Source organism: Schistocerca gregaria, chromosome 2 (genome assembly GCF_023897955.1).
Source record: "Schistocerca gregaria isolate iqSchGreg1 chromosome 2, iqSchGreg1.2, whole genome shotgun sequence".
Lineage (NCBI taxonomy): Eukaryota > Metazoa > Arthropoda > Insecta > Orthoptera > Acrididae > Schistocerca > Schistocerca gregaria.
Window position 1 is genome coordinate 955,624,188 of NC_064921.1, and position 25,754 is coordinate 955,649,941.

General features: G+C 42.5%; 1 protein-coding gene across 1 annotated transcript in view; it reads right to left on the minus strand.

Moving 5' to 3' along the window:
• The window catches only part of LOC126335432 (clavesin-1-like), a 149,779-nt gene extending 126,561 nt beyond the window's left edge, over nucleotides 1–23,218 (minus strand). Inside the window, exon 1 of the mRNA XM_049998713.1 lies at nucleotides 23,109–23,218. Coding sequence (XP_049854670.1) covers nucleotides 23,109–23,199 — 91 coding nt within the window. The 5' untranslated portion in view covers nucleotides 23,200–23,218. The remainder of the gene's footprint in view (nucleotides 1–23,108) is intronic.
• Nucleotides 23,219–25,754: the final 2,536 nt, after the last annotated feature.

The following is a 25,754-nucleotide window of genomic DNA, read 5'->3' on the forward strand; positions in this document are numbered from 1 at the left end:
TTTCCTATAGATTACAGCATCATCGGCAAACAGTCTAAGGCCGCTGTCAATACCATCAACCATATCGTTTATGTAAATTGTAAAGAGCAGAGGACCTATTACGCTGCCCTGGGGCACACCTGAAGTTACTCTTATTTCTGTTGAAGTTACCCCGTTCAGGACGACATACTGCTCCCTGTCTGTTATAAAACTTTCTATCCAACCGCATATGTCCTTGGATAGACCGTAACCGCGCACTTTCTGTAGCAAGCAACAGTGCGGAACTGAGTCGAACGCCTTTCGAAAGTAGAGAAATAAGGCATCAACCTGGGAGCCGGTATCTAGAGCCTTTTGAAGCTCTTGTGCGAGTACACTAAAAAGACACTGTGATATATATGATTTCTTTTATTAAAAGCTACACTCAATGTGATACAATACTGGAACTGGAAATCTTGTTACTTTCTTTCTCAAATCCACCAAGTAAGTGTTTAAAGAGCATTGAAGTTTCCAGTACTAGAATCTGATTGTTTGAACATTCGGCCAGTACTGTGTCTGGGAGAGATCCTTAATGCGGTGACCATTGAAACTACATATTTTTGTAATATACATGTATAAATACGAAAAATAATTGGAATAAAGTGAGCCGCTGTGAAACTACAAATCTATTTTTCATTAACTAAATAATACTTTCTTACTCATATACGAATCATATCAGTCCATCAAGTAACAGAAACAGCATCTACTTCCACCACATGACTTAACCATCATGTCCTCCTAATCACATTGGCGAAACCATTATGAACCGAAGTCACACATCCTATCACTTTAGGATAATAAACCGTACTCGGAACGTGTTTGGGAGAGATCCGTAATGTAATGACAATTGAAACTACATATGTTTTAACATACTCGTATAAACACGAAAAACAGCAACAGCGACATGCTCCATCCAAAGGCAGTCGCTCCTCCTGACGCTAATCGGTGGTGGGAGAAGGAAAGCGGTGTCTCAGAGTTAAAGCATTTTTAACGTTTGTGGCATGGCGTGCTTCTCTTCCTCTCATATATTCGTAAAACTTGTCTGGTAATTCCAAAAATTGATGACCGAGTGTACGGTACTCGCCATGTTCTTTTCGGGACAGATGCATCATATTTACATGCATTCGGAATCTTTTTAGTAGCAAACGCCGCACTGCGGCACTCTTCTCCAAGCACAGACGCGGCTTGGTATCCATCCCACACTTCAAGGCTAAAATCTAAACTACTTCCTCCATGGAACAGATTGTAACGTAATGTAACCTAACCTCCTAGACCGTGTCACAAACTAACGAAGGACATCGGACGCACCATGACCAAACTATCGGCAGATGTTGCCGGGCGACGTCTGGCGACGGCGACTGACGACTGACGTCGGTGCCATTGTGAACGCAGCCTAATAAAGTTAAGGTGGAACATGGAAGCGTCTCTTTAAACGATATCAGCATGCAACCAGATACCCTCAAGTTTTCAAGCTATGAGGCTACCACGTATAAGTATGTTAAGGCGATTTACGTATTTTTGGCAGCGCATCAGACAAAGTGTACAGACTTCCCACGTTGTTGCAGTGAGTTACGAATACGCAACAATTTAGTCTACAGAGAGCATACTCACTCTCATACTTTCCCCAGCCATACTAGTGCCGACTGTTTTAAACCACCGACTTCCCGTAATCTAACAGAAAGAAGTTGCATGGTTTTAAGTCAGAGCAGTGTGGAGGTCAAAGTCTAAATTGCCCTTTACACTGATCAGATAAATGTTATTTAAGATGAGCTGTTGGGTAAACACATTGAAATGCGTGGGGTAGTCGTTGTGCACAAAGTAGATTCCTCGAATGGGAGCTACAGGTATATTGTCCAGGTAATCAGCACACACTACATTTCATGGACTCCCAAGAAGCGACCGAAGTTCACCCCATTATTCACGTAACAGCTTGCAAACAAAACATTTCCGAGGCCACGTTGATGTAACCATTAACATTAATTCCGTTTATACGTACGGTGTCCTGCCCTTAAGTACTGACTCGTACTTTAAATACGAGGTGCATTCAAGTTATAAGGCCTCCAATTTTTTTTCTAATTAACAAGTCACCCGAAATCGATGAAACTGGCGTTACTTCTCGACGCAATCGCCCTGTAGACGTACACATTTTTCACAACGCTGACGACATGATTCCATGGCAGCGGCGAAGGCTTCTTTAGGGGTCTGTTTTGACCACTGGAAAATCGCCGAGGCAATAGCAGCACGGCTGGTGAATGTGTGGCCACGGAGAGTGTCTTTCATTGTTGGAAAAAGCCAATAGTCACTAGGAGCCAGGTCAGGTGAGTAGCGAGCATGAAGAATAACTTCAAAGTTGTTATCACGAAGAAACTGTTGGGTAACGTTAGCTCGGTGTGAAACAACACACGCGCAGCCCTTCCCGGACGTTTTTGTTGCAGTGCAGGAAGGAATTTGTTCTTCAAAACATTTTCGTAGGACGCACTTGTTACCGTAGTGCCCTTTGGAACGCAATGGATAAGGATTACGCCCTCGCAGTCCCAGAACATGGACACCATCATTTTTTCAGCACTGGCGTTTACCCGAAATTTTTTTGGTGGTTGTGAATCTGTGTGCTTCCATTGAGCTGACTGGCACTTTGTTTCTGGATTGAAAAATGGCATCCACGTCTCATTCATTGTCACAACCGACGAAAAGAAAGTCCCATTCATGCTGTCGTTGCGCGTCAACATTGCTTGGCGACATGCCACACGGGCAGCCATGTGGTCGTCCGTCAGCATTCGCGGCACCCACCTGGATGACACTTTTAGCATTTTCAGGTCGTCATGCAGGATTGTGTGCACAGAACCCACAGAAATGCCAACTCTGGAGGCGATCTGTTCAACAGTCATTCGGCGATCCCCCAAAACAATTGGTTCAAATGGTTCAAATGGCTCTGAGCACTATGGGACTTAACTACTGTGGTCATCAGCCCGCTAGAACTTAGAACTACTTAAACCTAACTAACCTAAGGACATCACACACATCCATGCCCGAGGCAGGGTTCGAACCTGAGACCGTAGCAGTCGCGCGGTTCCGGACTGCGCGCCTAGAACCGCTAGACCACCGCGGCCGGCCAAAAAAACAATTCTCTTTACTTTCTCAATCATGTCGTCAGACTGGCTTGTGCGAGCCCGAGGTTGTTTCGGTTTGTTGTCACACGATGTTCTGCCTTCATTTAACTGTCGCACCCACGAACACACTTTCGACACGTCCATAACTCCATCACGTGTCTCCTTCAACTGTCGATGAATTTCAATTGGTTCCACGCCACGCAAATTCAGAAAACGAATGATTGCACGCTGTTCAAGTAAGGAAAACTTCGCCATTTTAAGTATTTAAAACAGTTCTCATTCTCGACGCTGGCGGTAAAATTCCATCTGCCGTACGGTGCTGCCATCTCTGGGACGTATTGACAATGAACGCGGCCTCATTTTAAAACAATGTGCATGTTTCTATCTCTTTCCAGTCCGGAGAAAAAAAATCGGAGGCCTTAGAACTTGAACGCACCTCGTATATCCTGCATAGCAGGAGCTTACTACTTAAGGTAGGTGAACCAGTTCTCATACCACGTACGTCAGGCAAGTGTACCGCTTGCCCAACAGGCCTCAGTAGTGCTCAGACTAACCTTCAGGTTGGGGAATGCTTCACTTTTACGGTTACGGCAGTACGAGGAAGCAGACAAGTGGAGTAGTCGTTCTTCGTTTTGCCGGTGTCCTTCGGCATTACCGAACTGCTGCGGCCTTTCAAGTATCAAGTTCGACAAGGCAGACACACTCGTCTGTGTGGCCGAGGTCACGAAGTAGTCGCAGCGCGGCGACACCCGACTGGGTTCGTTCACTCGGTCCGAAACTCTGGTGCTGGGAGAAACTGCCACCAGCTGAAAAAGGAGAGGTGACGCTATGCAGTTACTGACCTTCAGACTGCTCGGAATCAATTTCGATTAAACCTTACAAATCTTGACAGTTCCTTATGGAGTGAGAGTGTAAGAACATGCTGATTGAGATTCGTCCGTCAAATGCGTACGTTAAACTCATCTAGCCCTCTTGGTGTAATGAGAAAATAATAGTCTGTACGTGCGCTCCTAGTTCGCACTCTCTCTCTCTCTCTCTCTCTCTCTCTCTCTCTCTCTCTCTCTGTCACATTTTGTACTCCTCTGTAATGACACAGACGCAGCGTTACCATGTAGACGCGCCCTCTGAGACCACATTCCACATTCCACAGTTGAGCACTGGAGAGAGCACCTAATCAACACACGAAAGGAAACCACTGAACAGACGTTATCCTGGACAGCAATGCAGAAATGTTAGGTAGTGAATGCGCATTCTATGAGACTTCTGATTTTTGCTTTTAGTTTCAAGACGAAGTTAGGGAAATACGAGGCGCTTTCAATAAGCAGTACAACATATTTTATTCTCGGCCTTTTTCGGTTGAAACAATGCGTAATTTTTTTGTGAGACGTTGTGGAATATTCCCGCTTCAGCCCCTACAGTTTAATGGAATTCAGGAGTTATACTTAGCCTTCAAAATGGCGTCTGTAACGGAGGTTCGTTCCATGCACAGAATTAGCACTGAGTCGACGGATCACTATGAAACACCACGCTACCCAACAGAACGTCTGTGTTGGCAGTGCTGGCACACTCGTCCTCCACCTCGGATACTGAAAGATGAGTGGCTGCAACGTTAATCGTCGCCTATAGGAAATCCACAAAGACCAATGAAGGACCATCCGTGCGGAATTGCTTGCGGTTTACTAACCTGATCGTGACAATTTTTCGCCAGACAAACATGGATTCACCACTGCGAACAAGAAACAAAACGGAAATCAATGGAGTCGCGCCACACCATCAAAAGTTCAAAGCTGCACCCTCAGCCTTTAAGTCATGGCGACGACCTTCTGGGGCTCTGAGTGGGTTACTCTGATATCATCTTTCATGGTGCAACGATCATGGTGCAGTGGGTCCCACCTTCCTGAAGATTGATGACAACGCCCGGCCCCACCGAGCTGTCATCGTGGAGGAGTACCTTGAAACATAAGATGTCAGGCGAATGGAGTGGCCTGCCTGTTCTCCAGACCTAAACCCCATCGAGCATGTCTGGAATGCTCTCGGTCGACGTATTGCTGCACGTCTTCAAACCCCTACGACACTTCAGGAGCTCCGACAGGCACTGGTGCAAGAACGGGAGGCTATACCCCAGCAGCAGCTCGACCACCTGATCCACAGTATGCCAACCCGTTGTGCGGCCTGTGTACGCGTGCATGGTGATCATATTCCGTATTGATGTCGGGATACAACATGTGCAGGAAACAGTGGCCTTTTTGTAGCACATGTGTTTCGAGACGGTCTGCTCAATTTATCACCTATACCGTGGACTTAAAGATGTGTGTCGTGTGTGTTCCCTATGTGTCTATGCTATTAGCGCCAGTTTTGTGTAGTGCCACGTTGTGTGGCACCACATTCTGTAATTATCCTTAATTTATGAGCATGAGTGTATATTGCGCTACCCTCAGACAACGAGTTCGTCGCCACAAGAACGCAAACCATCTCCTCCATGGCACGACAACACAAGGCCTCACATCAGTCTGCGCTCCTGAGGGGAGTTTACAGAACTTCATTGGACTGTTCTTCTTCACCCACCCTACAGCCCAGATCACGCACCTTCCGACTTCCACCTGTTTGATCCAGTGAAAGATGAACTCCGCGGGAAGCAGTACGTGGTTAGTGGGGAGGTTATTGATACAACGACGTTGGCCAGTAGTGGGGTATCATGTCGGAATACTGACCTTTCCGGCAAGACGGCGTAAGGCCTTCGCACTGAACAAAAAATTATGTTGAAAAATAGCCAAAAGACTGGGGAATAATCGAGTGTTTTGGAATCCCGAATAAAGCCAACCTGTTTTCAGAACAATGCGTTGCACTACTTATAGAATGCCCCTCGTAGTAAAGCAACTGCAGTTACTTTGAACGCAAATGACGCATGTATATATTTGCACAATGAGGAATATGAGTGGTCGACAGTACGTGAAAAACAGTCTTTAAATCGCATAGCTCTTCTGGGTGACAATGTTACAATTGAAAATCATATTCAACAGATTGTTTCAGGAGATTCGTCCGATTTCATAAGATGGCATCTTTTAATGAATGAAGGTAGAAACTTGATGTAAATTTTCACAAACGGATCGAAAATAAAAGCTTACTTTGGCACCAGCTGTAAGTTATCGCCTCATGTAGTTGCCGTTCGGGGCGTCCCTGGTGCAACTAGCTAGCTCGTTCATTGCCCGCTTTGTGTCGAGTCGAGAGAGCAGTAATACAGCAACAAAATGCATTTGGCGTTTTCCTTTCCAACAGATGGAATTCAGTCACAACTGTGGGCTGTGATTTTTGTCTCGAGTACCGCACTGCATCTTTTACAGGTGCAAAGAATCAATGACAGCAGTAGCAGTTTCAAGACGCTGGATATTTACGTATGGGGAAATCCATTGTTCAAGACATACAGTGCAGTATTCTCCTAAATAAGTTCACGTTTTATGGGATTAATGGTATAGCCAACCAATCAATAATGCTGTGTCTAACGAAAAGAACGAAGGAAGTTGTACTGGTAAATCAACCAATATAGTCCAAGGACGTAATTCTGATTGTGAAGAAATCACGTAAGGGGTTCTCCAAGGCTCAGTCTTAGGTCGACTACCGTTTCTCATCTCTGTAAACGATCTTCCGTCTAATATACAAACAGAATTAGTTCTTTTTGCAGAAGACACTAGTATTGTAATCAGTCCAAAAAGGCATACAGAAACAGAGGAAACAGTAAACAGTGTTCTTAAAAGTATTGTTGACTATTCTTTTCGAATGCTCTCACCCTCAATTTGAGTAAGACACTGCATATTCAGTTGTGCACATTTAGCGGAACTACATCAATGATACGTGTAACACCGATGACGAAATAATAAATAGGGCGGAAACTTCAAAATTCGTAGCTGTCGTATTGATGAGAATTTAAACTGGAAAAAAGACATTTTGTAAATCATAAAACAACTCAGTTCAGCCACAACTGCATTTAGAATTACTTCAAATCTTGGGGACAGGCAAATCAGTAAGTTGACGTATTGTACATATTTTCATTCAATAATAACATATGGAATAACGGTCTGAGGCAACTTATCGTTCAGAAAGAATGACGTAATTGCTCAAAAACGTGCTGCGAGAATAGTATGTGCTACTCACCCACGATCATCTTATAGATATTTGTTTAAGGACTTGGGGATTTTGACTACTGCTTCACACTGTATTTATTCCTTTGAAACCGTGCGGTTCTAGGCGCTGCAGTCTGGAACCGCGAGACCGCTACGGTCGCAGGTTCGAATCCTGCCTCGGGCATGGATGTGTGTGATGTCCTTAGGTTAGTTAGGTTTAACTAGTTCTAAGTTCTATGGGACTAATGACCTCAGAAGTTGAGTCCCATAGTGCTCAGAGCCATTTGAACCATTTTTCCCCTTGAAAGCTTGTAAATAATCCACTACACTTCAAAAGGAACAATGATGTACATATGTACAACACCAAAAGGAAAAATGACATTCATTACTCGGCCTTACGGTTGTCTTTACCACAAAATGGGGTGCGCAATGCTGAAACAAGAATTTTTGATCACTTATCCGGTGGTATGAAATGTCTGGCAGACAGCAAAGTAAAATTTGAAAACAAACTGAAAAAGTCTGTTCTTGACATTTCCTTCTATTCCGTAGAAGAATTTCTGTTACTATAATATGTAAAACCTGGTGGGTAGGTATTATTAACTCACACCTGTTACTAAAAAACAATAAAAAAGCTTGCAAATGTTCAGTATGTAGCCATATTTAGTAATTAATTTGCGGGGTGAGTGTAAAATGACTCGTTGCACATCATTACGATTTTTCGTGCAAAATGATGCCCGTAACATGAAACTAACTAACACTGAACAAAATTCTCCAAGGCGTCTACTCGTCGTGCCAGCCAAAAGCTATTCATTTCTCGTACGACGACTGTCCGACGTGTTTTGCGGGGTCGTTTGTGCTTCGAATCATGCAGGATTCAGTTCCTACAAGCCCTTCATGATGACGATAAACAAAACCGTGTAGCGTTTTGTGAATTTATTCTGGGCGTGGATGTGGAAGATAATTTCCTTTCACATTTAGTGTTCGGCGAGAAGGCTAGCTCCCCGCAGTGATAAAGCGAGCAATAGCAGCGTGGTAATACGGAGTGCACAGCAGCCAAACACCATAGTCGAGCAGTAGCGATACTCGTAAGATTAATGTGCCTTGCGTCATTTACAATGAAAAGATTTATGGCTCGTTCTTCTTCGTGCAAAATACTGTTACGGTAACCACGTACCTATTGCAGACCCCACTTTTTATGCAGTTCGAAGAGCTTGCAGAAAATACAGGACACAGCAACACCACACTGGCACCTGAATGTAAGAGCATTACTTAACAACGGTCTCGATGACGGATCAACCGTAACGGCGGTACGGACCTCGCATTGGACCATTGGCGTTGAAGGTCGCCTAATTTCACAGTACATTAACATTTTTTTTCTTTTTTGTGGACTACACCGCTTATGTGTCTCTCCTTCAAACAAGTTTGAGTTAACTGCGACATCGAATAGCAACAGCAGTGAATTTAGTTAGCTCCACACATGCTCGCAAAAGTATGAGGCGAATTTGACCATCTGGATGTTTTTCGTTTGTATGGTGGAGGGCACATTGAGCATCTGTGGAAAGTAAATGGGAACCTCGACCCCAAGAGTAATTGTAAGAAGTACTGCAAGGTTGTACTCGCATACATGGGAAAAAATACATCCCTGTATAACAGCATAGTCCTCTTGATAATAAAAACGCTGTACTCCTATATGTAACTGAAAATTAACCCTAAAGCAGTACATGTAATACAGTCTTGTAGAATGGGATAAATCTTTTTGAAACACCCTGTATTAAAACACTACCTTCTCAACGCCCAGCCCGAATCTGACATGCTGAAGAATCGTACTGTTTGCGATCAATTTGTAATTCTTCGTTTAACATCAAATTAATAAAAAAAACAGTCTGATAAAAAGGATTACTGAATTAATGTTCAACACATGTGTGACATTGGTTAAAAGGTTCGATCTCGTAATAATTCAAACTGTTATTCGCAATGTAGAAGGAACTTGCAACTGTGTTCACTTGTGTGTCACGCTATAGCTGCAACCAATGCCCAGGTACATAAATACGTTGCGGAACAGTAAGAAGAGTCGGGAACGTGGCGAGTATGAGCTCTTCATTAACGACCGTTGTTCTGGTGCCCAGTCATCCTGGGTCAGATCTGATTCTCTGTCTCCACTTGAGGCTGACAAAACACAAACAGCTGCAGTACAAAAACTCATAGAAAAGACGACATTTATCGATCTTTACTGTGCAGACTGCAATGCTTATACAGGGTGTTTCAAAAATGACTGGTATACTTGAAACGGCAATAAAAACTAAACGAGCAGCGATAGAAATACACCGTTTGTTGCAATATGCTTGGGACAACAGTACATTTTCAGGCGGACAAACTTTCGAAATTACAGTAGTTACAATTTTCAGCAAAAGATGGCGCTGCAAGTGATGTGAAAGATATAGAAGACAACGCAGTCTGTGGGTGCGCCATTCTGTACGTCGTCTTTCTGCTCTGAGCGTGTGCTGTTCACAACGTGCAAGTGTGCTGTGGACAACATGGTTTATTCCTTAGAACAGAGGATTTTTCTGGTGTTGGAATTCCACCGCCTAGAACACAGTGTTGTTGTAACAAGACGATGTTTTCAACGGAGGTTTAATGTAACCAAAGGACCGAAAAGCGATACAATAAAAGATGTGTTTGAAAAATTTCAACGGACTGCGACCGCGACGGATGAACGTGCTGGGAAGGTAGGGCGATCGCGTACGGCAACCAGAGAGGGCAACGCGCAGCTAGTGCAGCAGGTGATCCAAAAGTGGCCTCGGGTTTCCGTTTGCCGTGTTGCAGCTGCGGTCCAAATGACGCCAACGTCCACGTATCGTCTCATGCGCCAGAGTTTACACCTCTATCCATACAAAATTCAAATGCGGCAACCCCTCAGCGTCGCTACCATTGCTGCACGAGAGACATTCGCTAACGATATAGTGCACAGGATTGATGACGGCGAAATGCATGTGGGCAGCATTTGGTTTACTGACGAAGCTTATTTTTACCTGGACGGCTTCGTCAATAAACAGAACTGGCGCATAGGGGAACTGAAAAGCCCCATGTTGCAGTCCCATCGTCCCTGCATCCTCAAAAAGTACTGGTCTGGGCCGCCATTTCTTCCAAAGGAATCATTGGCCCATTTTTCAGATCCTAAACGATTACTGCATGAAGCTATCTGGACATTCTTCGTGAATTTGTGGCGGTACAAACTGCCTTAGACGACACTGCGAACACTTCGTGGTTTATGCAAGATGGTGCCCGGCCACATCGCACGGCCGACGTCTTTAATTTCCTGAATGAATATTTCGATGATCGTGTGATTGCTTTGGACTATCCGAAACATACAGGAGGCGGCGTGGATTGGCCCCCTGTGACTTCTTTCGGTGGGGACACTTGAAAGACCAGGTGTACCGCCAGAATCCAGAAACAATTGAACAGCTGAAGCAGTACATCTCATCTGCATGTGAAGCCATTCCGCCAGACACGTTGTCAAAGGTTTCGGGTAATTTCATTCAGAGACTACGCCATATTATTGCTACGCATGGTGGATATGTGGAAAATATCGTACTATAGAGTTTCCCAGACCCCAGCGCCATCTGTTGTTGACAATTGTAACTACATAATTTCGAAAGTTTGTGTGCCTGAAAATGTACTGTTGGCCCAAGCATATTGCAACAAACGGTGTATTTCTGTCGCTGCTCGTTTAGTTTGTATTGCCGTTTCAAATATACCTGTCATTTTTGAAACACCCTGTGTGTGATAATGTAAAACTGTGTGTTGGTCCGTGAAACACTCATTTTTCGTTTAATGCACTACACGCACGAAAACTCGTCACGCATTCATCTTCTGAATTTTCAAAGGAATGAAGACAAACAACTCCCAGAAAAGCAACACTGTTACTTTACTTCCAACTGGCGTCTACCAAATCCTTTCAAACTCTGCAAAGGTTCTCCCACTAAGCTTTGCTTCTACAGAGCCTCATTACATTAATTACGCGACGTGTTCACTGTGCATAACAATTCTACGCTGAACAGTGCCAATTACGTTCACACGACACAGAAAAAATGCATCCGATACGCATACAATGAAGTGCAAGAATGACAAAGTGAACTCTAATAGGTACCGCGGAAAACCGGGAACTTTACAAACAAAACGAAATGAATAGCGTGATGAGATAGTACCTGTTAATATTTCATTGGGATAATAAGGACAGGGCAGCCTTTCATGATATCAGAAGGCCTTACTTCAGGGGACTACCAACATTGAAAATAGCACCATCTAGAACGATCAAGAGTTTTAGCATAAAACTGAAAGTCTGAGTGTGTGCCTTCCAGGTTTTCAAATAATCCTACAATCAACGTCACTATTCGCGTGGTTTACAGCAGTGACGTCTGAACTTTCAAAACAAAAACAAAAATAGCTACTTATTGAGATATCTCGAAAGTGTGAAAAGTAAATTTACGGGTTGCAGGTAACCGCAGCATTCCCCTGGAATGATTTAGTGGTACAGAAAACCGAAAACTGAATGGCCGGTTCCGAATTGGTTCAAATGGCTCTGAGCAGTATGGGACTTAACATCTGAGGTCATCAGTCCCCTAGAACTTAGAACTACTTAAACCTAACTAACCTAAGTACATCACATACATCCATGCCGGAGACAGGATTCGAACTAGCGACCGTAGCGGTCGCGCGATTCCAGACTGAAGCGCCTAGAACCGCTCGGCCACACCGGCCGGCAACTGTGAATCCAAATCTCGATCCTTCGGAATGTGAAGTCACCTCACTCAATTGTCGAAAGTTGTAGCAGTATTTCTACAGCTCTTCACAGTGCTGGGAACATATTACTGATAACGGCGTGCACATTAAATCCGAGAGAAGTAGAAGTAACTTTTGAAAAATGCTCCAAATCTGTATAAATACTGAAGAATCAGTCGCATTTCACAGAAATAAGAGCATTTTCTGTTTTAGAAAGTGATTTAAAACGCAAGCGCTTTTCCCATTTTCATGTGCAATGGTTTCTCTTGTTGTAAAACACGACACATGACAATAAGTTACTGTAAACAATTTTTAAACCTATTTGGCATAAAAGAACGATTCAAATGGCTCTGAGCACTATGGGGCTTAACATCTATGGTTATCAGTCCCCTAGAACTTAGAACTACACAAACCTAACTAACCTAAGGACATCACACAACAGTCAGTCATCTCGAGACAGAGAAAATCCCTGACCCCGCCGGGAATCGAACCCGGGAACCCGGGCGCGGGAATCGAGAACGCTACCGCACGACCACGAGATGCGGACGTTTTTGGCATTAAAAAATCTACTTCAAAGTGTCATATCTGTCTACTTTCTCAGAATTAGTCTTCCGTTTCACTGACAGAAATACCTTATTCATTTTAAAATACGTGTTGGAATGTATCTCTTACTGTACCGTGCACTAAGAATTGTCCCTGTTTCATTCAAGGAAGTAGAGAGGGGAGAATGTTTGGTTATACGCCTCTGCGTGACCTGTTATTAGTCTAATTTGATCCCCGCGGTCTCTACAGGGAATGAAGACATTCGTGAACCCCATTTCTTGAAAGTTTCTTGTGAGGTTTTGTGGAAATGTAATAGGTCTCTGTACAACTTTTACAAAGTGAGTCTTCAGCATTTCTGCTATATTGTCTCGCCAATTAGGCAAGTCTAGGACCATTCACGGCCCCCATCCCTGAAACACTCGATATTACCGGTCAGTCTGATATGGGACTTACATATTTACGCAGTGATACAGAGTATAGCAGGTCGTTTAAATATGCTGTAAGCTATGTTTCCTGCAGATAATCTAAATTGCTATTTCTTTGACAATAGATAGCGCTGGCAGCTTACACCTTTCTACATTACAGGTAAGTCATAACAGTCTTTTCGCCTACGAGATGTTTTCTCAAAACTTTACTGGAGGTTCCTGTAAGTTTTATTCGATAGAACTTCTTCGTACAAAACCTCACAGTTGGGACTTAAATATTTACGCAGTGATATTGAGTACAGCAGGTCGTTTAAATATGCTGTAAGCTATGTTTCCTGTACATAATCTAAATTGCTATTTCTATGACAATAGATAGCGCTGGCAGCTTACACCTTTCTACATTAAGTCATAACAGTCTTTTCGCCTATGTGATGTTTTCTCAAAGCCTTACTGGAGGTTCCTATAAGTTTTATTCGATAGAACGTCTTCGTACAAAACCTCACAGTTTAGGAAAGGGAAAAAGAAGATAGATTAGACTTTAAAGTCCCACTGATTTGGAGATATTTAGAGACCTAACAAAATCTCGGACGGGATACTATTAGGAACGGAAGTCGGCTATGTCCTTTTCAAATGACTCATGGCGGCATTTACTTCACTCGATTCCGAAACAGTACAACTAAACATGAATGGGCAAAGGAGGATTCGATCCTCGCTCATCTCAAAGGCGAGTCCAGTGCCGTAAGAGGGTTGTAAGCTTTTAAAATTTCAACAAATTTATTTTTTTGGCTAAAAATGTTCTCTGTGATGTCTGTTTTATTGTACTGTTCATTTCAAGTTGGCCAGAAACTTCTTTACCGCACTACAAAGTGATTTGTGAAAAAGTGTCTCCGAAAACCATTCACAGCAGGGAAAAAATAGTCGACGTCTCGGCCATTGTGGCAACGTGTAATTTCAACGACGGCTGAACCAGCGTTATGGAAATTACGAAAGTGCTCGAACTTGAGATATAACCAGCCTGTCACAACTTCTGCACAAAAGCGGACGAAACACGTATCGAGCGAGCTGAGCAGTGGATGACAGAAGCTGCCATCATTGCCACCAGGGCCACCATGGCCGCGAAAAAGATGGAGGAGGAGGACACGCTTTTGAATTTGTAAGGACTGCTGTATTGTCCATGGATCGCTGACTAGAGATACGTCTAATGAACTTCAAAAAAGTGGCCCAAAACATTAAACGCGTTTTTCTCAAAACCATATTTTTGATAGTGGCGGGAAACGTAACCTGAGAGCGGCGCATAAAATTTTATCGGAATTTGGTGCCGGCATTCTAAATTGAGTTCTTATCAGCGTACGTAACCCTTTTAAGATATCTTCAAAAGTCTGTCTTGATTTTGTGGGCGAAGAAAATGACATTTGTTTCAACATGTCAGCATTTTACTAGAACTTAATATCTTTCAATTATCCTTTGTATTGTGACAGAAAATATATTGAAAACGCCTTATGCAAAATTATTTAGTATTCTGTTACATGTACAATAGGAGGACTTCGGAAATTCCCGCCGATGGCCAAGGTTCGAGGGTGCAATTGTTTCACTGGTTCCAAGGAGCGTCCGATTTGGACACAAAAATGATTTCTTAAAAACAAAAGTGAAAGGAACAAAACTATATCATCAGATTTTCTATTTTACTTGAAAAAAAGGTATATGTCCTATTTTTCATTTGTTCAAAGAGGGATACCCCATCAAGCTGCACCACCTGCCCCGATGATTGCGAAAATTCTGAAATTTTCAGGAGCATTATCCGTTCAGTGACTAATATCAACAATTTAATTGCTTAAGACGCCTATATCCGTCATGAATTTGCGCTTACTCTGTGCTGTTGCTTTATATATGTGGCAGGTGCCAACAGCGTCAGTAGCAAGAATGCAAAACATCTACATGTCGATGTTTTATCACAACACGAGTACATGGCATGACCTACAGCGATTCATGAGGTGGTGTCATACAATGTTTATTATGGCACATATAAGGCAGTGGAAGCTTTATTCGCCTTTCGCTCCTATATACGGGACTACTCTGCAGAAGCATCTTACAAGGCTGTTTAAACTTGTGCAAGAGCGTACTGCAAAACGCGGAAGTACGAAGGTTATTTGAGGACTGAGATGGAGACGATGAATTTAGTTTTCTTTCATCTTCGTATGAGTGTACTTTGGCTATTGTCAACCTTGCGCATTCAATATCTCTAGGCCAAGCAATCGTTCTTCGTAGTTCTCGCGCTCGACTTTCAAGAGCGAGGAAGCTCAAGATTAGGTCTATTGGTGGGTTAAGCTGTGAACTTCGGTCCGATGACTGGTTTGATGCAGCTCTCCATCCTACTTTATCCTGTGCAAACCTCTTCATCTCCGAATAACTACTACAATCTATGTTGTTGTTGTTGTGGTCTTCAGTCCTGAGACTGGTTTGATGCAGCTCTCCATGCTACTCTATCCTGTGCAAGCTTCTTCATCTCCCAGTACCTACTGCAACCTACGTCCTTCTGAATCTGCTTAATGTAGTCATCTCTTGGTCTCCCTCTACGATTTTTACCCTCCACGCTGCCCTCCAATACTAAATTGGTGATCCCTTGATGCCTCAGAACATGTCCTACCAACCGATCCCTTCTTCTAGTCAAGTTGTGCCACAAACTTCTCTTCTCCCCAATCCGATTCAATACTTCCTCATTAGTTATGTGATCTACCCATCTAATCGTCAGCATTCTTCTGTAGCACCACATTTCGAAAGCTTCTATTCTCTTCTTGTCCAAACTATTTATCGTCCATGATTCACTTCCATACATGGCTACACTCCATGCAAATACTTTCAGAAATGACTTCCTGACACTTAAATCTATACTCGATGTTAACAAACTTCTCTTCTTCAGAAACGCTTTTCTTGCCATTGCCAGTCTACATTTAATATCCTCTCTACTTCGACCATCATCAGTTATTTTGCTCCCCAAATAGCAAAACTCCTTTACTACTTTAAGTGTCTCACTTCCTAATCTAATTCCCTCAGCATCAAACGACTTAATTCGACTACATTCCATTATCCTCGTTTTGCTTTTGTTGATGGTCATCTTATATCCTCCTTTCAAGACACTATCCATTCCGTTCAACTGCTCTTCCAAGTCCTTTGCTGTCTCTGACAGAATTACGATGTCATCGGCGAACCTCAAAGTTTTTATTTCTACTCCATGGATTTTAATACCTACTCCGAATTTTTCTTTTGTTTCCTTTACTGCTTGCTCAATATACAAATTGAATAACATCGGGGATAGGCTACAACCCTGTCTTACTCCCTTCCCCACCACTGCTTCCCTTTCATGTCCCTCGACTCTTATAACTGCCATCTGGTTTCTGTACAAATTGTAAATAGCCTTTAGCTCCCTGCATTTTACCCCTTCCACCTTCAGAATTTGAAAGAGAGTATTCCAGTCAACATTGTCAATAGCTTTCTCTAAGTCTACAAATGCTAGAAACGTGGTTTGCCTTTTCTTAATCTAGCTTCTAAGATATGTCGTAGGGTCAGTATTGCCTCACGTGTTCCAACATTTCTACGGAATCCAAACTGATCTTCCCCGAGGTCGGCTTCTACCAGTTTTTCCATTCGTCTGTAAAGAACTCGCGTTAGTATTTTACAGCTGTGACTTATTAAACTGATAGTTCGGTAATTTTCACATCTGTCAACACCTGCTTTCTTTGGGATTGGAATTATTATATTCTTCTTGAAGTCTGAGGGTATTTCGCCTGTCTCATACATCTTGCTCACCAGATGGTAGAGTTTTGTCAGGACTGGCTCTCCCAAGGCCGTCAGTAGTTCCAATGGAATGTTGTCGACTCGGGGGGCCTTGTTTCGACTCAGGTCCTTCAGTGCTCTGTCAAACTCTTCACGCAGTATCGTATCTCCCATTTCATCTTCATCTACATCCTCTTCCATTTTCATAATATTGTCCTCAAGTACATCGCCCTTGTATAGACCCTCTATATACTCCTTCCACCTTTCTGCTTTCCCTTCTTTGGTTAGAACTGGGTTTCCATCTGAGCTCTTAATATTCATATAAGTGGTCCTCTTTTCTCCAAAGGTCTCTTTAATTTTCCTGTAGGCAGTATCTATCTTACCTCTAGTGAGATAAGCCTCTACATCCTTACATTTGTCCTCTAGCCATCCCTGCTTAGCCATTTTGCACTTCCTGTCGATCTCATTTTTGAGACGTTTGTATTCCTTTTTGCCTGCTTCTTTCTGAATCTACTTACTGTATTCATGTCTTGGTCTCCCTCTACGATTTTTACCCCCTACGGTCCCGTGCAGTAGTACACTATTGCTCCCTTGATGTCTCAGCATGTCCTAACAACCGATCCTTCGTCCAGACCCCTTCGGACGTTCGAGTCCTCCCTCGGCCATGGCTGTGTGTGTGTTGTCCTCAGCGCAAGTTAGTTTAAGTTAGATTAAGCAGTATTTAAGCCTAGGGACCGACGACCTCAGCAGTTTGGTGCCATACGAACTTACCACAAATTTCCTTCGTCCATTCAAGTTGTGCTACAAATTTCTTTGCTCCCCAATGCTTCCCAGTACTGCCTCATTAGTTACGTGATCTACCCAGCTAATCAACAGCATTCTTCTGCAGCACAATATTTCAAAGCGTCTGTTCTATCTAAACTGTTTATCGTCCAAGTTTCGCTTCCATATACGGCTGAACTCAGTACAAATACTTTCAGAAAAGACTTCCTTGTACTTAAATCAATACCTGATGTTAGCAAATTTCCCTTCTTCAGAAACGCTTTTCTTGCAATTGCCAATCTACATTTTATATCTTCTCTACTTCGGCCATCATTTTATTGCTCAAATAGCAAAATTCATCTACTTCTATAAATGTCCCAATTTCTAATCAGATTCCCTCGACATCACCTGATTTAATTCGACTACATTATATTATCCTCGTTCTCCTTTTCTATGTTCATCTTACATATCTCTTTCACGGCTCTGTCCAATCCGTTCAACTTCTCTTTCAAGTCCTTTGTTGCCTCTGGCAGAATTACAGTGTCATCGGCAAAGCTCAAAGTTTTCATTTCTTCTCCCTGTACTTTAATTCCCACTCCAAATTTTTCTTTTGTTTCCTTTACTGCTTGTTCGTTATACAGATTGAATAACATTGGGGACAGGCTACAACCTCGTCTCTCTCCCTTCTCAACCATTTCGTGCCCCTCGACCCTTGTAACTGCTAACTGGTTTCTGTAAAAGTTGTAAATAGCCTTTTTCTCCCTGTATTTTACCTCTTCTACGCTCAGAATTTCAAAGAGTATTCCAGTCAACACTGTCAAAAACTTTCTTCATGTCTGCATATGCCATAAGTGTAGCTTTACCTTTCATTAACCTTTCTTCTATGATAAATGGTAGGGTCAGCATTGCCTTTCGTGTTCTTACATTTATCCGGAATCCTGACTGATCTTTCACGAAGTCAGCTTTTACCACTTCTTCCATTCTTCTGTAAAGAATTCGCGTTAGCATTTTGCAACCATGACTCAATAAACTGACAGTTCGGTAATATTCATCCTGTCAGCACCTGCTTTCTTTGAAGTCTGGGGTTATTTCGCCTGTCTCATACATTTTGCTCACCAGATGGGGAGTATGAAACAGAAAAATTCAGATGCACACTCATTTCATTTCAGAACGTTTTTACTGACGTAATTTTCTCGTTAAAGGGTGCCTCGCTACTAGCCGGTATATTCCGAAGAAAGAAAGTCGTTTTGATATAAACACCTTTGTTATGTGTGTTATTCAACTGGATTTGTAATGGATTTCTTAGTATAGCGGGTGCAGTGATACGTATAATTAGTGAAGGTTGTCTAACAAAAATCGAGCAAATCATTAAGAACGCTTCTGGTACGTTATTTGGGAAGAAAATGTTCACTATCCTGACAAGTGGTACACAAGTCGATCTATTCCAGTATTCGAATTTACTAACTGGGTGAAAATAATGAGGCCTTGTAAGCCGAAAACCGGTTAACAATAAAAGTAATATTGTAGAACAAAAGCAAACTGGTGCTTTTCGTTTATTATAATGTTGTTCTACCAAGAACCGACGGAAGATCCTGTTAAGTTAGTGAGACAGAATATACATACGTACGTTTTTCACATCTGATACAGCTCAATTGGTTTCATCGGGAAAAAATGCGGCCGAAGCAGTCTCGAGAAATTGAAACTGAAATACGTATTGGACTACAGTCAACCAATGAAAGCGGTAGACATGGTACTGGTTCTGAGTGAGACATAGTACTGAGTGAGTTCGAAAAAAACGTGGAGTTGTTTAAAAATTGTTTGTTCACACATTGAGCACATGTGTAATAGGGTCCTATACAGCTTACCAACAAGGGGACAATAAGGACTGTCCCTCTTTTGAGTTTTTTTATACCTAAGAGTCAGTGCTTTGATATAAATTTCGTAAGGCAGTATACACTATTGTCAAAAAATCGCCTTTGAAATTTGGAATTTTGGAAACTATTGACTACAAAATATTTCGAGTTCATTAACATAGCTACCGGTAGTTTAATGCGTAACGTAAAAGTAAAGTGTGAAGTCGTTGGATCGAATCTCATTGGAAGGAACATTTTTGTTTTACTTTACTGTTTTGTTTTACTTTACTGTTTATTAAGAAATTGGAATGTTTATTGACAAATAATGTACGGCAATCTTTGGTAAAATTTGAGGGCTTTTTGTGAAATGACAAATTTGAGTCGGGTAGACCGTTACAAATATGAGTAAATCAATAATACTGTACAATTTCTACAAATGAGAAAGTATTTAATTTAATTTCGTATTTGTGTACTAAAATTTGATTTATCCTAATTACTCGCATTTTCATGCGATTAGTAATGAAAAATAGAAAGACAGTTCACTTTAAATTTTTCTTTAGTTTACTTATGTCAAGGACCTTGTCGACCATACGTCAGCTCTGCGAGCCCCTCCGTTTCTTTCAGTGGAGTGCTCTGTGTCGATTTGGTGTCAATGTTCATCGTAGCAGTGGCTATCTCAATGTTATCTCGACACCTAATTCTCCGTCTTCTTCTTTTCTTCTCCTTTCATCTATTGTCCTCTTATGTTATGTTCATTTAAAAAAATGTGATCCAATATTTGTTAATTAACATTTCCATTTGTTAATAAACGTGGAATAAAAAAAATAAAAAAGTCGATTTCAACGAGATTCGAACCAACAGCTTTACTATTAATAGACTTTCATGCTACACTCTTTTCTTCAGTTACCAGCAACTACGTTAATAGCACCAAAAACGTTAATAAGTTCGAAATGTTATTTCATTAAGAGTGGTCAGAAATCTTCTAACTTTCAAAGGCCTATACGTGGAATGAATCAATCAATGTCTGAGTTTCTCCCTGCTATTGTACGTGTAGTTATGGAGAACATCACCGAGAAAGAACGGAATCAAAGGTCTCCGATCGAAGAGGAAAATCAATTGCGTCTACGAGGAAAGTCTTTTCCCGGAATTTTTAATCGTCTAGAAAATAAAGCAACTCTCTGAGAAGATCATGTCGTTCGCAGTAGAAGAAATCGCGACTTGTTGTAGACGCACCGCGCTGTGCGACAGAAATGACCATCACAGTAGCACAAGCGCACTAGTAGACGTGAACACAGTAGCGAAAGGGGTAACGTGTACAGTAATGGCACGGTTTTATGGCTCTGGGGAACACAAGAAATTAGTTCACTTGTATTCGCCCGCTATATGAATAAATTCACTAACATATCGCAACGTTCTATGCAATGACAGCCATACTATACTGCCCTGGGGAACATCAGAAATTAGTTCATGTATGTTCGCCGGCTGTCTGAGAAGATCACTAATATATCGCCAACGTTCTGCACGGCAGTGGGCCGATAATACTTCCCTCGGAAACACTACAGATTAATTTATTTTTGAGCGCCAGCTATACGAAAAAATTCACTAGCAAGTAAACCTACCCAAGGGATACACGTCGATTTTGATCGGCTCCGAATATTACGTAGCGTAGACAAAATAACAGAGACTTATTTTTTACGCGATTAACATGAATACTGTTTAAAAGGTAACAGATGTAAAAAAAAAGAACTTAAAGTAAAAGGTCTATGGTTTTTAATGTGCGTTACGACGGTGCGCCCACATTTGTCGAAAAAGTCACTATTTTCGAAATCTCCCCCATCCCACTATTTTGTTTTTCGTTTCGATATGTGGCCAATAGCAAAATATGTAACATCGTTAATATCAAATTCAGTCATATATGATGAAGTGTTAGTCCGAAGACGTATTTGTCAGAAATGAGCTAGAAATATCTCTGCATTGTTGTACACGCGCTCGAAGAAAACACAAATGCTCTATTGGGTGTATTTATCTGGGAAAGACTTATTAAGCAACCCAGCATGACAGCTGGAACTGAAGCGTAGCAATATGTGTACAGTAATTGTACGATTGTACTACCCTGGGGAAGACCAGAAATTGGTTTATCTGTGTTCGCATGCTATCTGAGAAGTACATTTCTAGCTTATTTCTAACGAATGAATCTTCGGAATATAAGTTCATCATATATGACTAGGTTTGGCATTAACGAGCACTACGTTTTGCTATTAGTCAAATGTCAAAATGAAAAATAAAATATTGGGGAGAGCGGATTTCGAAAATTATTACTCTTGCGATAGGTCTGGGTGCACCGTTGTAATGTACATTAAAAACCATAGAACTTTTATCTGAACTTCTTTTTTATACCTGTTATCGTTTCAACGGTATTGATTCAGAATTATTAAACTCAATTTTTTCCGAGTGGTGTTTCGCCCTCTTAGGCCGTATGGGCAGGTATAAAAAAATACATGCCTCTTGTTTTGGAACCTTCAACATCGCAGCGCGTCAGCAATCGTTGCTTAATATATTAAAAAACTAAAAAGCCGCCTAGATTGCGAATCGAAGCCGACTTAGAGCAGGAGAGGCACCACAGGACATTTTAATTTCCACTGTCTATACTTTTACAAATAAATTCATAAAACTTCAACAGCATGACCAGGAAGGATTCATACTCATAGCAGTGGAAACTCAAAAAAGTAACAAAACAATTTTTTTTTGCATGTGAAATTTCATCAATTTTTCACTTACTGTCGGCCGGGGTAGCAGAGCGGTTCTAGGCGCTACAGTCTGGAACCGCGCGACCACTACGGTCGCAGGTTCGAATCCTGCTTAGGGCATGGATGTGTGGGATGTCCTTAAGTTAGTTAGGTTTAAGTAGTTCTAAGTTCTAGGGGACTGATGACCACAGTAGTTAAGTCCCATAGTGCTCAGAGCCATTTGAACCATTTCACTTACTACTAGCTGCATTTGTTGCTATAGGTAGACTTTTCTTCCTAAGTAAGAGAGATTCTTCGATGACTTTTGCATAGCATACAAACCATAGTTACAGGTGTATGAAACTCTAGAAGTTATTAATTTATGAAAAAATGAATGAACTGTTACAGTTTAAACTTCATGTTTAAAAAAATTCATGTTTTATAGTTAATTATCTCAATTTTTCCATGGTTTTTTAATAGATTAGGAAAATTCTAGAGTTTCATACACCTGTAACTACTGTTTGTATGCTATGAAAAATTCATCGAAGAATCTCTCTTACTTAGTAAGAAATGTGTACCTATAGCAACAAATGCGGCCAGTAATAAGTGAAAAAATGATGAAATTTCACACGTAAAAAAAAGGTATTTTGCTACGTTTTTGAACTTTCACTGCGATGAAAGTGAGTCCTCAAGTCTTCCTGGTCATGGTGACGAAGTTTTATGAATATATTTGTAAAAGTATAGACAGTAGAAATTAAAACGTCCTGTGGTGACTCTCCTGCTCCAAGTCGGTCCGTTTGACGTCCTACCCCTCTTAATACCTCTTATTTGCCCTACACTACAACATGTTCAAAGCCAAGTGTAACCCTTGTGAAGGTTTACTTGTAAGATTCCGCCGGAGTTCTTTCCGATAGAACCACCCCTCCGAGCGGCAGTGACTAGATAGGAATTAAATGAAGAGCCTGCTAGGTGAATTATGGAAGCTAGGTATGGAGGAGAGCGCGGTTACCTGCGAGTAGCGCTCGCATCTGCCGCAGAGCTTTGCTGGCGCTGGCGGCGTTCTCCTCTAGCGGCGATGCGTGCAGCTGCGGCGGCTCCATGTTGCGCTCTGAGCGGTAGGTCAGCGGCGCGCACAGTAGTCGGACTGTGCGTGACGTCACACGGTACCCACGGCTGCAGCTGACGGGGCGGTAAGGTGGCAGCGGCGGGGAACAGCTCGTGGACAGCGTGGTAGGAAACCGGGCCGTACCGACCGAGCGAGGCGGCACAGTCGATAGCACAGTTAACTCGCATTCGGCAGGACGACAACTCAAATTTCCAGCCGACCATTCAGGTTTAGGTTTACCGTGGCGCCGAGAAACAGCTGAAATCGTTAAAACTGAACGTAGCTCCAGGCACGATGGAATCCCTACGTCATCCTGTACCCAATTTTCGCTGAGTTAACAGGTCTTCTAACTACAATCTACCGCAGATCCCTCGAACAAAAATCCGAGCCCAGTTGTTGGAAGAAAGCAGAAGACATACACCCGTCTGCAAGATGGGCAGCAGAAGCGATCCACAAAACTACCACCCAATATCCTTAACATCCTTTTGTTGTAGAATCTTAGAGGCAGTGCCTGATCCGTAAAAAAAAAAAAAAGTATTCATACTGTGACCTTCCGGGAGTGGGGGAGGGATTGGAATTAAGACTTTTTGAAACGTCATTTTAACGCTTTTCTGCTCATTTTAAAAATGCTAAAACAGGGCTAAGCCATGTCTCCACAATATCCTTTCTTCCAGGAGTGCTAGTTATGCAAGGTTTGCAGAAGAGCTTCTGTGAAGTTTGGAAGGTAGGAGACGAGGTACTGGCAGAATTGTAGCTGTGAGGAGGGATCGGGAGTCGTGCTTGGGTAGCTCAGATGGTTGCCGGCATGGTAGCTCAGCGTGTTCGAAAAATGGTTCAAATGGCTCTGAGCACTATTCGACTTAACATCTGTGGTCATCAGTCGCCTAGAACTTAGAACTAATTAAACCTAAGGACACCACACACATCCATGCCCGAGGCAGGATTCGAACCTGCGACCGTACCAGTCGCGCGGTTCCGGACTGAGCGCCTAGAACCGCGAGACCACCGCGGCCGGCTCAGCGTGTTCGGTCAGACGGTTACGTGCCCTCTGTAATAAAAAAAACTGAGCTAATCGATCATCAACGAACTTAAACGGATGTCTTACGACGTCCGCCCCGAGCAGACGCAACGAGCAAGAGCGAACAAAATGAGATTAATAAAAATAAAAAAATAAGAAAAAAAGATGGTAGGGCACTTGCCCGCGAAATCAAAGGTCCCGAGTTCGGGTCTCGGTCCGACACACAGTTGTAATCTGCCACGAAGTTTCATATCAGCGCATTCTCCACTGCAGAGTGAAAATCTCATTCTGGAAACTTTTGTACTAGCATAAAATAAAGTTCTATAGTACCACATCTCAAAATTTGCGGTTCTGATTTTGTTCTTCATCAGAGGTACCGTTACGGGGTACCGGTGCTCACCGGTACAAGTCAACAATTGTTGGAACGTATTCTGACCTCAAACGCAATATGGTGCATCGAACGTAATGGTTCAAATGGCTCTGAGCACTGTGGCACTTAACATCTATAGTCATCAGTCCCCTAGAACTTAGAACTACTTAAACCTAACTAACCTAAGGACATCACACAACACCCAGCCATCACGACGCAGAGAAAATTCCTGACCCCGCCGGGAATCGAACCCGGCAACCAGGGCGTGGGAAGCGAGAACGCTACCGCACGACCACGAGATGCGGGCTCGAACGTAATGATTTATTCCATGCTAACCAGGGTGGATATCGAAAACATCTATCATATGGCAGCCAATTCACACTTTTCTCACATGACATGTTAGCTACGAATCAAGTGTTTGGTTCTTTGTCTGATCTGGGGGAAGGGGACCAAACAGCGAGATCATCGGTTCCAGCGGATGAGAGAAGGATGGATAAGGAAATTGGGTGTGCCATTTCAAAAGAACAAATCCCGGCTTTTGCCTGAGGTGATTTAGAGAAACCTAAAACAGGATGGCCGAACGCGGGATTGAACTCTCGTCCTTCCAAATCCGAGTCCAGTGCGCTAACAACTGCGCCACCCCCTCGGTCATGGATCGACGCAGTCACGTAAATGCAATATTTCTTGATTCCCGAAAATCATTTGACTCAGTGCCACATCTACCGTTATTATCAAAATTACGATCTTATGAGGTTGGTACGCGTCTTTCGTGCCTAGCTGCATTCGTGGCACGGAAAAGTTTTAAAATACATTTATTGAACACACATCAAGCAAATAGGTTAAAACACTAGGCTTTCCTCCACAATGATTATAAGGACTAACACAATGTTTGTTGTTGTTGTCTTCAGTCCTGAGACTGGTTTGATGCAGCTCTCCATGCTACTCTATCCTGTGCAAGCTTCTTCATCTCCCAGTACTTACTGCAACCTACATCCTTCTGAATCTGCTTGGTGTATTCATCTCTTGGTCTCCCTCTACGATTTTTACCCTCCACGCTGCCCTCCAATACTAAATTGGTGATCCCTTGATGCCTCAGAACATGTCCTACCAACCGATCCCTTCTTCTGGTCAAGTTGTGCCACAAAATTCTCTTCTCCCCAAT